Raw genomic sequence first — 16,579 nt, forward strand, 5'->3', positions numbered from 1 at the left:
AGAGGAAACACTTTCTAAATTTCTTTTCTTATGACAAGTTGTCATAAGCCAGTTCAATTTTCCCTTCCCAACTTTAGAAGTCTATTTTTTTTTTAAATCTGTGTTTGTGAGATGAGGTCTTTGGTTCTGATATCTGCTTAGATCTTAATTTTGTCTTCATCTTCATCATGGAATGGGGGACCCTTGAAATTGGCTTGCTTGGCTGGGCATCTCTTCTGCTTCCCTGAACTTGCCTACCTGCTGCTACCCATGACCCAAGGACATATCTAACTGGGAAATATGCAGGCAGCAATGCTGCCACTCTCTCCATATTATTCTGCTTTTTGGGAAGACATCAAGGGATAACAACATTCACAATAAGACTTATTTAATTCTCACTATGTCTAGAAACTGTACTAGATTTTATCTATGCAATATCATTCTTTTCCCTCCCAGCAATACTTTGGGTGGACTCTTCTCTCACAGCATGGCTGAGGAGACTGAGGCTATGAGTGCATGAGGTAACACACCCAAGGACACACAGTCAGAGAGCTGACAGTGCTGGGATTGAACCCAGGCCACAATCTATGAGAGCCTTTTAACAAGGGAACACCAGCAGCCTGATTCATGATTCTCTAAGTCAAGCCAGGCATGCCTCATTTTTGTTTCAGGGTCATTTGGTTTTAATGACAGGCATAGAAATGTTCCCTGATTCGAGGCACTAGAAGCTGCACTAAGCCTCTGTAGCAGGCACATCAGTGCATTTCCTGCTGTTTCTAAATGAATAATGGAAGTGGGGGAGTAAAGAATAGACGCTGAGGCACTGGGGAAATCAATCATCTTGGAGCTGAGCAGAGTCCAGTGAGAATGCTTGGCGTGCCCTTCCTTTGTGGGCCCCTCTAGTACCTGTTCTCCTCAGGGATGTGGAGTGCCATCATCTGCAGGGGCTCCAGGCACTGCACCACCCAGCCATGGCGCTCGCTCACCCGCTCTGTCTCTACTTTCAGGAAGCTGTTTGGCATGCGACTCCAGAGCACAGGCTGGATGGTTTGGACATCCAGCCGAGGTGGACACTGTGGGACTGGATTCTTCTCTTCACTCTTAAATATGGCCGCAGACAAGGGCATTGCATTCTGGGACAAGGTGAAGAGACATCAGAGAAGAAAATATACATGCAATATGGAGAGTCTCAGTTGCTGGATTATGCACCTGGCCCATGATAACCAATATGGTGAGTGTAAATTAGACATGTGTGTCCAGGGGACCTCTCAGGGCTTCACCAGCATTAATTAAGACCTTGCACAATGGGTTCTATAAGCATTAATTAATCCTTTCAACACCTAGAAGAGGTAAGAGAAGGAGAAAATGAGAATGCATGTTCTGTCATCTGAATTTCACAGGCAAACATTAGGGCCTGGGGGAGGGGCCGGAAGAAGGAGGGGGGGACACAAATGAGAAGTGAGAGATTTCCCTCCTCATGGTCAATACTGCTTTCTCTAGTCATGGCTATTAGATGAGGGAACAGATAAATACCTTCAGCTTCCCAAGTTCAAATTGAAACAAAGAAGTGCTTGTAGGCTGCAGGAAGACTGCTGGAAATACTTTGGTATTGGGCTCCACCTGGAAACCAGAACAAATCGAGAAGTTTGCCCAGAGCTATTCCAGTCAATGCTCTCATTTTAATTTCAGATGAAAGAGGATGCCGCACAGGCTGTCATTCTCCATGCTTGGGAATTCTCAGCGACCTGGTGTCTCTTAATGGAAGCTGTCACTGTTCACCACCTTCAACACTCTCTCTGCTCTGGACTGAATAGACTCATAACCATTTGCCTCATCTCTCAGGGACCTGCAGCCAGCAGCTTTTGCTTGTGCTCAGGGGCAGTCAGGGGAGGAGCCACTACCTCACCACTATTTTAATAGGGAGGTCTAGAAACATTGACCCCTGCTACTGGATGCTGAGTGACAAAGTGTGCTGTTCCTTGCAGGGCACAGGCACCTGGCAGCATTGTAGGTCATCACATCAATCTAGAGATGATCATTGAGGGCGAGTGGTGACTCGGGCTTATCTCTGAAGGCAAATCCACATGGTTCAAGCAAGGCCAGGGAGACTGTTCTGCTATTCTGACTTTGGCTAAGAGGTAGGGATTGTCTCTATGAACTAGAAACCAGATTTCTCAAATACCAAATGTGTCATCTATAACAACTTGCCATTGTAGCCTTCAGCAAGTAGAGCAGTGGCTGAGAAGACTTTATCTGGACTGGGAAGATACCCATGAGTCTGTGCTAATGGGGAGAGATAAGTGCATGCATTCAAAGGCTTCCTACAGGGAGCTAAAGCAAACCAGTTCAGAAGCCACATCCTAAGGGAGGTGGGATGTTTTCTGGTCCCTCAGGACTAGCTCCTGAAAACTTCATAACTCAGTCAACCTCCAGGCCCGTCTTCCAACTCCCCAAAGGGACAAAGTACATTTAGGATATCCTGGGATAGTTTTATTTCTAACATGAGAGGTGGCCTCTGCCTTCAAAGGGCTCCTCTGCTGGGCAAGGAGATTCTATTCCTATGGAATGAGTAGTGAGTCCCAGCTGCCATGACACACTATGGACATTTTTCCTTTCGCGTAGTCAAGGTTCCTTTTTATCACCGGCTGATCTGTTTTGTACTTATAGTAATAGACACTGTTTCTAATCATGTGTGAAGGTCAGGGCATAGGAGCTGGCCAGAATCGAAAACTAAGCCCTCTGGTAAGTCTGAATATTACAGCTGGCTCCGTCCTTGGAGGTGTGTGGCTGGCGTGGCAATCTCGGGGGTTATCTCTTGAAGGTACATTTCAGTTCTCATTTCTCTGCTGATTGCATTAAGTGCAACAGAAAAAGGTTTTCAAATTGCACAGCACTATGTTAATAGGGAGGTCTAGAAACATTGTTTGAGGGAATCTTTCTGTCATTATTTTGGTTACTGGTCCTTTCTGAATTGAAAGCCAGTGTATCAATATTGCTGGCCTGTTCCTCTTGAGATAATTGAAAAATGAAAATGGCTACAGCTGCAGAATAACAATGATCCCACTGCCAGGGACCAGATGCATGGCTGGACATGTTACTGTCTCGCCAGGAATGAGAAGGGGCTGGCTCCGTGTGAGCTTCCCCAAGGTCCCTGGCAGAGCCCCAACACTTTCCCACCTCCAGCAGCATTTCTTAGGGCAGGAGGCAAGACTGGGACCACGAGCAGAGTAAACAAGATTTGTGTGTATAGAGTAGAGGAGGCGGGATGCCAAGGCTCAGTTCAAAGAGGACAACCGTCCAGCCTAGCATAACCCAGGGACCATTGTGAAAGATGGGATGAAGCTGGCAGAGATCCTGTTCTTGTTTTTAACATCTCCTCAACATAGTAGGCTCTTCCCTGAGGCAGGCAAGTTGCTGCTGTTGTGAAAGCCACATTAAAAAAAATCACTGATATTTGTAGATCTCCAAAGCCCAACTAGGTTTAAAAGTTATTAGATGCTCTATAATTCTCCGCAGCTCAGGGAGGACCCTTCAGTTCAACTCATTTCAGAAGTTAATGGGAAAAAGCTAATGGATTCTGAAGGACGGTAGTAATGTATATAAGAAATTTTCTCAAGGGTCTTGGGACCAGGGGACGTGGAATTGTACGAAAGTACTAGAACACTTTACTTTGGCTGCATAGCCTGGCTTCACAGATGGCTCTTTCTGGAAATGGCCTGGTGGGCCCCAGCTGCTGGACCAAGCTTGCCAAGTGTGGGTGATTCTACTCTTCAGCAGGAGGAGGAGTGGGGACTGCTGGAGGAGCAAGGTATCTGGGCCTGGGGCCAGCAGGCTGCCCTAGCCCCCAGCCAGGGTCCGTCAATCCTCTCAGTGAATGGACCTTTCATACTTTGCTGCCCATCTGGCTCCATCTCTCCAACCAAAGGCCAGATGGCTGGCTGTTGAAAGGCTGTAACCTGCGTCTGATTGAAGAATCAGGATTTCTATTCATCGTATAAGAGGGTATTTTGATCCGCTGGTGACCCTGGAAGACTGTTGGCTTCCTTAAACACTGCATGTAACTCTCCTGCTCAGAAACCTTCAATAGTTCCCCAATTCCTATCTAAGTCAACCTATTTCCAAATGAATTTCTCACCATTAATTATAAAAGTCCCTGGCTATTCTGCCCATTGCTTATACTTCCCTATTGCCATAATGCTTCTTGGGCTATTTCTTCAATTTAGAACATTTCTCTTAAAAATTAAGATTTCTTGTAATGAATACTTTCCTGACTATTCTCAATGGGAGAAAGCTCTTCCATCTCAAACTGGAGCATCCATTGTAAGTGTTTAACATAGAAATTCAACTCTTCAACTTAGCATTTCCCATGGGAGGCTCTGTGGAACTGTAGGTTCATAGAATTTTACTAATTGTCAAAGTTAACATAATGGTTTTCTTGGTCAAATAATTTGAGAAATGCTTGGTTTGACAGGTTTCTTTCTGTGATCTCTCTTAAATCTTTTGCTGTGCTATCATTCATTGCAAAACCTCAAGGAGGAAGATGTGATAAGGGGCCTTTCCAAGAGCTCATCTGGCCATCAAGGATGAAGAGATGAGGCATTTTGTGGTTAATGATATTTAAACCTACATGTGTATCACTGAAGCTTTTCCTGCAGTTATGTGAAGGTTCACCGTCCACGAAATAGGAAAACACTTGATTTACATAAATATATTCTTAAAGGATCATGTAAGGTATTTGTAGGGAATATGAATAAACCTTTTGCAAAGGGAACACATAGCAAATTAGTTTCCATAGGTTTCTATTTTTAGCATAGAAGTTTGTTTACTTTTTGAATCTTGTGCATTGAGTGGCAAAGGTAACATAAAGGTGGAAGAGATAAATCTGTGAAACAAATGAATGACCTTTCAGAGCTCATCATTAAAGAAAGCATTTCTCCCCTTATTGATTTGATATGACTAGCACAATATGATTTTATGACATGATAAGAAATACTATTTTCCCTCAGTACAAAATAGAGTTGCTTTGTGTTTATTTTCTGTCTTAAATGGATCGTGGACCACACAGGCTTATCCACTGGATGCAGTGTGATGAAGATACTGCATATGGAAAAGAAGAGGAACCCAGCCATATTGACCAGACCTGGGACAATGCTGTCACAGCTCCAGAAGCTGTCCCTACCTGGTAGCAGGTGCCGAGTTCTTTCCCATTGGCTGAGAAGGACAACATGCCCATTGCCAGATCCACGAGGCAGCCAATCTCCAGGTCCACGTTACTCCGACTTGATCTTTGGGAACTGGCCACAATGTCCCCGCCCCAGACCATGTAGCAGTTGCTGCGTTTCACACTGGGAGCCAGAGAGAGAGACGGGGGAAGGCACGGAATCTGGACTGGGTGGTTTGCAATCAAAACTCAGAAGTGATTTGCCTCACAAGCCCCCCTATGAAGGTTTAATTAATTCATTTAAGAATTAATTTATGTGTGAGCCACTCTATTTAGGGATATGGAAGTCTAGAAGGCTACCCCTTTCCAAAGAGCATTCCTGACTCAGTATCTATTCACCTTTGTTAAACAGATAACACCTTTGTGAAACAGATAATGAGGATGATAATATTCCTACTTTAGTGTTGATAGAAAACTAAGGCACAGAGAATGTAACTACTTTGGGCAAATTTATAAGGGGATTGGGTGTAAGATGCAGAAATAAAAATCTGTTCAGAATCCCAGTCTGGTAAATGGGCAAAACTCAATAAGACATACGAAACTCTGCCTGTATTCTTTAGGATGGCCAGTCTGAATCTGGAAAGTCAGTCCAGTTTCTCTCTGATGCCCTTCCACTTCCCACACAGCCTTGATCTTCCCAGCTCCCAGGCAGTTGCCTTCCTACATCACTGGATATCCACCAACTTGTTGTCCAAAATAGCTATCTACACTTAAAACAAACTATAATAACTCCAAAGCCTGACCCCTTAATTGTGGGACTTCATACTCTGGGTGAGCTTTAGAGAAGATGTGTGGTGGCTGAGGTGATTCCCAGAGCCCCTCATGATGGGCTGTGGCAAGAGGCAGTCAATTCTGTGTAAGTTCATCCTGGGATACAACGTCTGAGGGACCCAGGCCCTTGAAGTAGCATGATGTGACTTTTCTCAGGTTAAATGAGAGATGAACCCTATACTTAATGCTGGAGTAGGCCCTTCAAACATGCTGAGGTCCATCTATGCGGATCAGCGTGGTTTCCTGTTGTGGCCCTCAGCAGTGTGGAGGAGGGAGACTGCATTCAGTCTTGGTGGACAGGCCTTGGAACACAGCACCCTCTGAATACAGCTTTGCCTCTCTGGACTGGTTCTCATTTGGAAAACCCAGGGTTGGATTATTTAAGGTTTTTACTAGTTCAAGGATCTCCTGGGAGTGGAGATCCCCTCCATAGTCCTGAATTCCTCTCCTCCAATCTGGGATAACAACAATGGGGCTTTTGTTCAACACGAATGCCTGAAGGCTGGCGCCAGAACTAACTGCCTCTTCCAAAGAGTAATAGCCATCATTACATCTATAAAAACCAAACTGCAGTCATGTTATTAATGTTTGTTTTAGTGAATGAATTTCTAAATACATTGATGGCTAATACAGAATTCAATTAATAATGTATTAAATCTGTAGGAATGTGAAGTGGTAGGATTTGGACATATTTTAAGGAGCCCAAATTAAAAATGCCCCAGAACATCTGAAAATCGATCCTGTACCTATTGCTTATTATGTAGGACAAAGAACCAAGAATTACTGAGCACCTACCATACACTAGGTCTTGTTCTAGGAGCTAACAGGTCAGTTAAATGTCACAATAAATGTGGTCAGTGTCGTTCAGATAAATCAAGTGGTGCATCTGGTGTGGCAGAGCCAGAGAACAGGAGCAATAAACTCAAATGAGATGGGCATTTCTACCTTTTTTTTTTCTTCTGGCTGAAGAACAAAAACCTAAATTGGTCAATTGTTTTCATATATTTTCCTTTCCAACTTAAGCCATATGTTGCTTTTAATATCTATTCTGACTCTCTTAACATGATGGGAATTTAAAAATGGCAACAACAATCATAGTATTTATTGAGTGCTTGAGGTGAGGCAGTGCATTAAGCATTTTTCAACAAATTACTCATTTTATACTCATAAAATTTTATGACTAATATTCTCACTTGATAGATGATGAGGAAATCAAAGCCCAGGAAAGTCAAGTGACCGATTCAAGGTCGCACTGCTAATAAGTACTGGGATCTAGTTTTAAATCTAGTAAGCATGTAAATTTGTTTTCAGAGCCTTCGCTCATAACTATGTGCCCACATGGGTCCCTCAGGACAGTAACTATGGCTACAACTGGCCCCTAGTATCATTTAAAGAGCATTGACTGCAAAATGCTCCTGACTTATAGGGAGGAAAGACCAGTTTGAGAAACAACTTATCAAATTTCTATCTGTGGCTGTTCAGGAAAGATGCTCTCATACCCCACAAAGGTGGGAACACGATGACCATAAGATACAGTCTTATAAGTGACCTGTGGGGAACAAGTAGCCAAGTATTCTGACAACAGTACCAATGGACAGTGGAAAGGCACAAGTGTGCCTAAGACATGTTCTCCCTTAAGAGCCCTAAGGTCTATTCAGTGGTAATTACTAATAAATCTGTTAATCTTTTTTATGTTTTTATTTTTTGAGCACCGGGAATTGAACTCAGGGGCACTCAACCACTGAGCCACATCCCCAGTTCTATTTTCTGTATTTTATTTAGTGACAGAGTCTCACTGAGTTGCTTAGTGCCTTGCTGTTGCTGAGGCTGGCTTTGAACTCATGATTCTCCTGAGCTGCTGCTGTTATAGGCATGCACCACTGCGCCTGGCTCTTTTATATTCTTTATGTGTTTAGTTATTAAAAACTTTTGGGATGAGCAGTTCTGAGTTTATCAATGGTTATGTCATGTGATACATCTTTTTATTATTTCTGAACTGGCTTCTCTCAAATACCCAGGGATTTTTCTCTGTCTTGTTCTGATGTTGTAGAAACTGGGACTGCCTGAAAGTCATGAAGAAAACTGAGAGGGACCTCAGACCACAATTACCTATCTTTATCTTTCATCCGTGGGTCATGGTTTAAAGGCATGATAAAATTACCCCCGGTTTTCACTAAACACCTTCTCGGTGTCAAAGCAAACGGCCCCCTCCCCGGTTTCCTTAGGGATATTAAGCCTGCACTCCATGCTCCCCTTTTAAGGCAGGCTGGGATGCCTGCTTCGTTGGGGCTTCAGGGTGGAATGGAAGGGGAAAGACTGCTGGGAGGAGGGAGTGGGGAGCCCAGTGGCCAATGCTGCCTCTTGGGAACCCCCTTACCTTTCATGGACCCGGCCTCTTTCATCCCCCAGAGTGACAGTGACTGTGCAGTTTTTGTTCAGGTCAAACTTTTCACTGTACAAGTGATAGTCTGGAGTCACCCATCCAACCCAGACGCAGGACGGGTCCTGTCCAGCGAAGATGCGAATGGCATAGTAGCACTGCTGTGCAGGGACAACAGAGAGAGGTGAGCGGCCCTCAGTGTGTGTGTGTGGGGGCACTTGGCCCTCTTTTATGAAGAAGCGCACACTACACTCTGGACTTGGACTGAGGGCTGAATAGAGATGCTGATTTCCTAATTTCTCTCTTTTCTGCTTGGCTTTAGCAGCACCTGGAGCAGTGAGCATTTACACTGCCACCTGTCCCCCAGAAAGACACCAGATATGAGATCAGGAGATTCTGTTGGGGGAGTCTGTGGCATCTTTTCTCAGAGTGGTCAGCTCAGAACCCTAACCTTTCCTGGGCACCAGGCCGCCCTGGGCTGCAGGGCAGGATAGCACAGTCCTCAACCTCAGAGAGAGAACAGCCAGAACATTTCTATTCCTTTCTACTTCTGCAAGAAAGTCCAAGGTATTTTTTGTTTGCTTGCTTTGGAAAGTCTTGAAAAAGAAGTGGGAAAAGAAAAAAACTCCCCTGTCCCAAGCAACCTGCTTTGTGTGGCATCATGCCCAACCACAGACAGTGCTGGAAAGGACAGTGGCTCTTGGTGAGGGTCATGCCATCTGTGAGGCCATCATTGCTAGAGCAGAGAGGAAAGGGATGACTTCTTCGTGTTCCTTGGGAGAATGAGCAGATTTATGCTTAATCCAGTAACTTTTACTTATAGTCTGACAAATTTTCCTGACTGGGAGGCAAAAGAGCCAGCCAGAACAACCTAGGCTTGAATTTTTGCAATCAGTTACTCTGACCCTCATGCTTTCTGCACACAATACTGTGCATAGTAGCCTCTCTCGTGGGGTTGCCAAGTAAATTAACTTTAAATAATCAAATGGAGATTAAATGAAAGGATTACACCATGTGCCTAACACAATGTCTGCCCACAAGTAAGTGTGTGAGTTGTACAGAGGGAATCTTACTCCTGGTGTTTAACCTATGAACTCAGGACTGCAGGAGAACTTCTGTAGAAGGGGCAACACATGCATTTCCTCCATACTTTTTTTTTTTTTTTTGAGGGGCAGATGCTAAAGAAGAGTGAAAAAAATTAGGAAGTAATTCTTTCTGGCTTCTGTCTAGCTATGGAGAAGGGATTGAAAGTAGCTTCCATCTCTGGGCTGGCTTCTGCTCCTTCTCATTTTATCGCTTTCAACATTAGTGCTGGCATTGTACAGAGACATAGGGGAGCTGACTCATGTTTACACAGAAGAACAAATAGAAGCGTTTAATGGAGAGCCTTGTAATGGATGCTCATCTTAATCAGAAAGGCAGTGTAGGGTCTCTGATGACAAATGGGCACCAAGTACAAAGTGAAGCCCAATTAGGAGCTCCAGGTAAGTTTCTGCTTTGGACTGAATGACTATCTTTCTTTCCCTCATTTGAGAAATGCCACAGACATGTTCTGGAATCATCAAGATGGATATTAAAAGACAGAGTAATTGGCAATTAAAGAAGATCTCTAGATGGATCTTTGCTGTAAGGGGCTTATTACCAGGCACAGCAAAGAATCAAATAATTAAAACCATAATTGAGCACATTTACTTACTGTTGTTGTATGAGAGAGTATTTCTTGCATCTGTTTCCTGGGGGGAAGATAATCCATGTTTTAGTTATTCAGTTGTATAGAGAATCCCACAGTTCTGACAGGCAATTGATCTACCTTTAATGATCAAGGCAAGCTTAGGAAACTGGCTGTTTTCTCTACACAAGTGATTGCAATTGGCCTTGGGACTTGTTCCTTTGTAAGCTGCTACCACAAGGGAGAGCTGCGACTTCTAGTTCTCGTCCCTCAGCTCAGATGATGAGTTAGAGCTGAAGAGGATGGAGAGATTGCAGTAACTTCAGATGGATTATCCTGTTCTCTCAAGCGGCTGCTTTTGTTTGAAAGCTTGGGAGACAGTGAAATGCTACCGGAGACCTGGACAGGACAAGTCCAGATGGCAGACATACATCAATGGTTAAAAATAGACATCAACGGGGGGGGGGGGGGGAGAGAGCAAAAAAAATCCATTCCTTATCCGAAAGGAAGAAGTCATATTGCTCACAAGTGAGTGGCACAGCTGGAGCACTGCACAATGCCCATGGGCTAGCAAAGGCAGCAGCGTGTGTCTCCAGAAACTTCTAACTTCACACGGCTGTAGTGCCACTGCACCCTCTCATGTAATCACCTTCCTCTCATCCCCAAACAGGAATCGTGGTCAGCAGGGAGTCTTGGGCTCAGAGAGCTCCAAAAGAGCTGAAACTTCTGCACAAAGCCCGACTGTTCAGTTTTATGGGTCCCTAAATTACGTGGTGTACCAACACACACCTGTCCTTGTATGCACGCATGCGCACACACATCGCATTTCTTTGCCTGACAGAGCAGGGGAACCATGCATGGAGTTCTTGAGCTCAGGTGGAGAGTAATCAGATGCCAGTTCTAGAGCAGGCACATGAGCACCATTGACAAGCCACAGGCTTCACCCTCACCTTTTCTGGAAAGCTTCACTGTCCAGACAGGGGCTGTGGCTGAAGGAGGAGTGGCACTCAACGGGCATGCTCAGCCGGCAGTAGATCATGTTGGCATTACTATTCTGTGTTCCAAACGTCTTGTGGGTCACCTTGAGGCATGGAGGGCTATCCATGGTGCCATCAATCCTCACAACCTGGAAACAACATAAGTCCTTACCCTGACATATCGAAGGGCCTGACCTTGACCCTGTCCCTCTTTCTCTTGTTGACATATATAACATACAGCAAGGCATTCTGCAAACTATGGGTGAACACTGTCACCAGTGCTACCCGAACCATGATTCTCATTATTACTTGGGCCCTGGCTGGAGAAATTAGAGATCTAAAAACATGACCACTGGGTTCATCTCAAGGCCAAAGGTAGAGAATAAATTGCAGAAAAGGGGGCAATAACTGGATGATGTAGAATGATATCCACAAAGGCAGGGGCAAGTGGCTAAAATAAAAAATTTCCCTTGTGACTCGGCATGAGAAATCTAAGGGAGAGGATGCAAAAAGCCTGAAGCTTAAGAAGAGACATTCAGCTCCCATGGAGGACACCCTCCCCTCCTTAGCTGGGCTCCCATTTCTGCCACAGTTGCTGCCACCTGAGAACTGAGGCTCCCATAGCCTGCTTGAATAATCCTGAGGCATTTCCAGGTTCTGGGGCACAAGCACTGCAGGCAGTGAGTTGGAGAGGAAAGATCAAAACTGTCTGTGTAGAGAAGGAGGAAGTGAACTGAGAGAGTAATTATAACTTTCTTATAATCTGATCTCTCCTGATTGCTGTACAACATTCTTATGTTCTCTTTTGTTCTTATGGGGGCTGTGAGTGTGCACTTTGTGTTTTTTCCTAAGTGGAGGGCATCTAGATTCTATCAGTTTGTCAAAGGGGTTCATGAATTCCCAAAGTTAAGAGTCAACTTTTTAAAGTGATGGCCTGGGAGGAAGTAGAGAAAAGTCTCAAGACTGGGAGCGGCAGTGGGGGTTAAGAGCTGGTGCTTGTTGAATTCAGACCTGAGGGTAAGTTAAGGGCACCCAGAGTCAGGCTGAAGCAAGACACTGAATTTGCCCCAAGGGATGCCGCAACGAAGTGATATGTTCAGCTTTTTATCAGCACTTTTCTACCTGTACTCACCACAGGAAAAACAGGGGGCAGGGGCAAAATAGCTGTCAGTAAATATAGAACCAGGACCCAACTTAAGCTCCTTACAATAAGCATATAAGAACCTGCCTGTTCAGGATGTAATCTTGAGAGCAAATATTGCACTTCAGAAGAAAACACTATGAAAGGTCTGTGGGTACCATGTTACTATGGCAATAACAGTATAGGAATGTCTACAGAAGACCAAATGGCCTCAAGACTTGGGGACCAATCTGAATGGACAGGCCGTTGCTTTTCTTAAGAGGTCACTAAGCTGTCCCAATTAAGAAGCCTGCAGCTGTGGTAAGGAGCCTGTGGCAGTGAGAGCCAGCAGGAGGTGGCCCATAGGCAGCCAGGGCATGGACTTAGGTAAGCATCTGCCTTTGTCAGGAGCATTAGGGGAGCTTAGTGCCTTGGCCAACCTGCCTTGCCAGGGCCACCCATGATGCGTAATGTTACCTCGATGTGTGGATGATCCTTCGGTACATTGACAAACGTTGGGAGGCGCTTGCTGAACCACATTGCAACATCTCGGTTCATGTTGACAGCAAAAGGCTCAAAGCCCTCTTGGAGGCCACACATGGTATAAAACTTGAAGGTACTGGCATCCATCCCGAGATTCATGCGACCGATCTGAGACAGCCCCAGAGAGCAGATGGGCACGAAGCCTGCGGAACGGAGAGAGTCCTGCTCCAGCTCACAGGCCTGTCCCAGGAAGCCTGAGGACACCCGACCTTTGAGTCCCAATAGGAAAGATGGGATGCTAGCCTTTACCTTTCTTCCTGGCACATATTGTCAACAACAAGAGGCCACCTAGAGATGACCTCTGCCTTTGGTGTGTGAGAAAGTTCAGTGAGTTTGTTTCAAACTGATTTGGTAAAAACCATCATTTAGCCAAGATTATTATTTTTTTAACAAAAATTTTATTTGTTGATGGACAAAATACCTTTATTCATTTATTTATATATGGTGCTTAGGATCGAACCCAGTGCCTCACATATGCTAGGCAAGTACATTACCACTGAGCCACAATCCCAGCCAAGATTATTCTTAAGATGCAAATAAAAATGAACTGGAAAAGAAAAACTAGTAAAAAGAACAAGTAAAATTCTTTATGTATGCCTTATTTACAATTGACCGTAGGCCCTTGAAAATTTTAAATGCTATCAACAACAAAACAACAAACCTAAAGAATGACATATTGGCTGTGCATGGTGATGCACACCTGTCATCTCAGCTGTTTGGGAGGCTGAGGCAGGAGGGTCATGAGTTCAAAGTTCAATGGCAAGGTACTAAGCAACTCAGTAAGACCCTGTCTCTAAATAAAATACAAAATAGGGCTGGGGATGTGGCACAGCAGCTGAGTGCCTCTGAATTGAATCCCTGGTACCTCCCTTTCCCCACCCCTCCAAAAGAATGATATATTGAGCAGAAAACAAAAAACAAAAGACATGACTAAGTGAGATAATGCATGCTAGTTTTTAAAATTATAGAACCTTTTACATGTCTCAGGACATTGCTGTATACCTTAAATATATACAATAAAATTTATTTTTTAAGAAAGAATGAGTTGGAGCAAATCCCCTAACTTTTCTGGGCTTCAGTGTCCTCCTTAGTGAGATGTGAGGTCCAGTGGTGCTTCATGTTCTGAGAGCATGGTGCTAAGAAGTTTTAAATGCTGGAATTAAAATTTTGCTGTCCATGCACTCCCCTCCTCCCAGCCTGCTGCTGTCTTCCTCACCTAAGCAGGAGAGCAAGAGTTTCGTGAAGAGCCAGAGAAAACTCCTCTCGTCCTTCCTACAGCTACGTTCATCTCTCTGAGCTCACTTCTATATCCTGATCATATTTAAAATTACTATTCAGAATAGACCCAAATAGAAGTTCAAGTTGTTTGGCATTCTTCTTTGTGGGTTATTTATAAATCATAATTGTGGACCAACAAATCAGCAAAGCAGGGAAAGCTCTAATTATCTTGGATTTGGGAGGATGTGGGAGGCGGGCAGCTGGCGGCCAGCTGAGGCTGTGGCAAGTGCTTAGGAGGGAGGGGACAGCTCTGAGGTGGCTGACTAAAGCAAGGGTTGAAGCCTACCCCACCCCCCAAAATAAGAGGCACTGCTCCTAGGGTAGTGTGCTCTTTCAGGGGAAATTTAAAGGCCAATTTAGGGGGCATCTACGATCTTTTGTAGATTGTAGATTGTAGAAAAGCCAAAAGTCTTTTCTCTAAGGAATTTCAACTCATTACTATTAAGCATCAGCAGAGGGGATAACACTTTACTGAGGATAAAAAATGAATGACTTGAGGAGCCATCAGACCCGACCAAGGTCACAAGAAGGGTGAGTGACAAAATGGAATATGATCTTGTACCCTCTGAGTCACAGTCCAGCAGCCAGTCAACATGCAGGAGAGGAAGAGAATGTTGTAGGGGACAAATGCCCCAGATTTAAACAGCAGTTGTGTCCTAGGGCAAAGGGCTGCACTCATTACACAGTGAAGCGCTTTCCCTGTAGGCAGAAGTCCTCTCTGCAGGGGAGAAAGCAGGGCCAACGGAGGCCAGGGATGGGAGAGCAATGGAAGGCAAGTGTTAGAGACCTCCTGGGGGCTAAGTGGGCACAGCTGGGGAAGCTTTGTGAAGCAGAAGAGAAGCTAAACCCAAGGAGTCAGAAAAGAGAAATTCAGAACACTGCTACAATTTTTCCTGAGGAAGATGTGACAACTGGACACTTGCAACAGCTCCCTTCACCTGGCAAGAGGTTCCATTTCTAGAACCTCTTTACCTGAGGTATTAAAGCTTCATGTAACTTTATAACTCTGCATGGTAGGTAGATGGGGGTGGGCAGCAGTGATGTACTAAACCACAACTAGTACTTATCAAACACTTTCTTAATGTCAGCACTCATTATTATGATTTAACATAAGGGTTTAGAAAGTTGAACAATTCCCTCACCTATTTGTTACCTGGAAAACTATAGAACCAGTGTGTGAACAAAGCTGCTTTAGCAGGATTCCAGAGAAAATAAGAGGGACTGAAGCCAGGATGCCTGTTTTTGAATTCTTACCTACTCCAACTTGCTTTGTGACTAACTCTCACTTCCCTTTGCAAATCATTTTGTCATGTAGTTGACCAGTTTGCTTCTAGATTAGTTAGCTGCAGACCCATAACCACAGAGCACCCCAGGCCCAGCAGAGGAAAAGGGCTACCTGCATACAGGTGGCCACTGACTCTCTAGAGTGAATCTGAATAAAAGGACCCATTTGGCAAGATCATATGGCATTAAATTATGAACACTGTCATAAACAAGGATTTGCATTTTGCCCACAACTCAATTGGCCCACAGCCTCAGATGAGAATGGAGAAATAAAAGAAATATAAAAGGGGTAAAGAAATCCCCCTTCCTCTATGCAGGCTAATAGATGTGATTATGCTGATGTTTTTGAAGAGGTTTGAGGAGAATCTTCCAAATGGCATCATCTTGAGCCCAGATAAATACAGAGGTATTGTTCCAGGAAAGAAACAGCAAGAACACATGCATTTATGTTTCACAGAGGGTGCCAAGTTCTGATAAATGTGGTATTATAAGGCCTCACCCTGGTTTTGTGATTAGGAAGAGACATAGAAGGTTGGTCAACTTTTTATAATTTGGGAGCTTGGAAAGAAACCCGTTCTCCAGAAAACCCAAATGTTGGATCCATTTTCAATTCACTTTTCACTGAAGAAAGTCATGGAGAAGAATCACTACCAGTAGCGGGAAAGCTGAGATCCTGGAGAGTGGTGGCCCCAGACCATTTATGGGTATTTCCGAGTCTCACTCCAGCATTACACGTTTTGCTCATCCCTTTGCATTTCCTCCTAAGCCTGGAGAAGGAGGAGTTCAGGGGCAATCCAGCGATGGTCACACCCCTTGTAAAACACAGGAAGAATCATGCTCCCCTGCCATGGTCACTTCCTGAAGTACAGTCCCTATCTGGAGAAAGCATGGCAGAGCCCCTTGGCACCAGTGTGTGCATGCAGATGTCAGTGACACTTCCTACAAACTTGTTTCATTTTCTGCTTCCCAAAGAGCTGTCCACAGAGCTGAGGGATCTGTTAAACCCAGATAGGCCAATGGACAGGAAGAGCCCAGGAGGCTGCCCCTGCAGACATGGAAGCTGCAGCAGGATGAGGATGGCCCTCAGGGGACCACACTGAAGCTTCTTCTAGATGTCAACATTCTAAGGTCTGGCAAAATGCTAAGGACTGTATCTTTCTCTCCTTTAAATGGAGGAAAACAGAAGGCTGACACCTTGGAGGCTTCTAAGCTTCCACATACCTTTACATGACAATACAGAACTGTGGTGGTCCTGGGCAGACACTGGGATGGGGCATTGATTAGAAAAATTCTAATGAGGCAGATAAGTGCATATTATCCATGATGTAGAAGAGAACAAAGAGGACAACTTATAAAT

General features: G+C 44.5%; 1 protein-coding gene across 1 annotated transcript in view; it reads right to left on the reverse strand.

The window, feature by feature from the left end:
• Positions 1–16,579, reverse strand: part of Ryr3 (ryanodine receptor 3) — a 517,407-nt gene that overhangs the window by 187,003 nt on the left and 313,825 nt on the right. The window contains exons 28-34 of the mRNA XM_058584663.1: positions 12,595–12,803; positions 10,971–11,146; positions 10,048–10,084; positions 8,349–8,512; positions 5,159–5,324; positions 1,513–1,599; positions 886–1,112 (exon numbers count right to left, since the gene is read on the reverse strand). Coding sequence (XP_058440646.1) covers positions 886–1,112; positions 1,513–1,599; positions 5,159–5,324; positions 8,349–8,512; positions 10,048–10,084; positions 10,971–11,146; positions 12,595–12,803 — 1,066 coding nt within the window. The remainder of the gene's footprint in view (positions 1–885; positions 1,113–1,512; positions 1,600–5,158; positions 5,325–8,348; positions 8,513–10,047; positions 10,085–10,970; positions 11,147–12,594; positions 12,804–16,579) is intronic.

This window comes from Marmota monax, unplaced genomic scaffold (genome assembly GCF_021218885.2).
Source record: "Marmota monax isolate L192 unplaced genomic scaffold, Marmota_monax_Labrador192_F-V1.1 WCK01_AAM20220418_F8-fsc00001, whole genome shotgun sequence".
NCBI classification, from domain to species: domain Eukaryota; kingdom Metazoa; phylum Chordata; class Mammalia; order Rodentia; family Sciuridae; genus Marmota; species Marmota monax.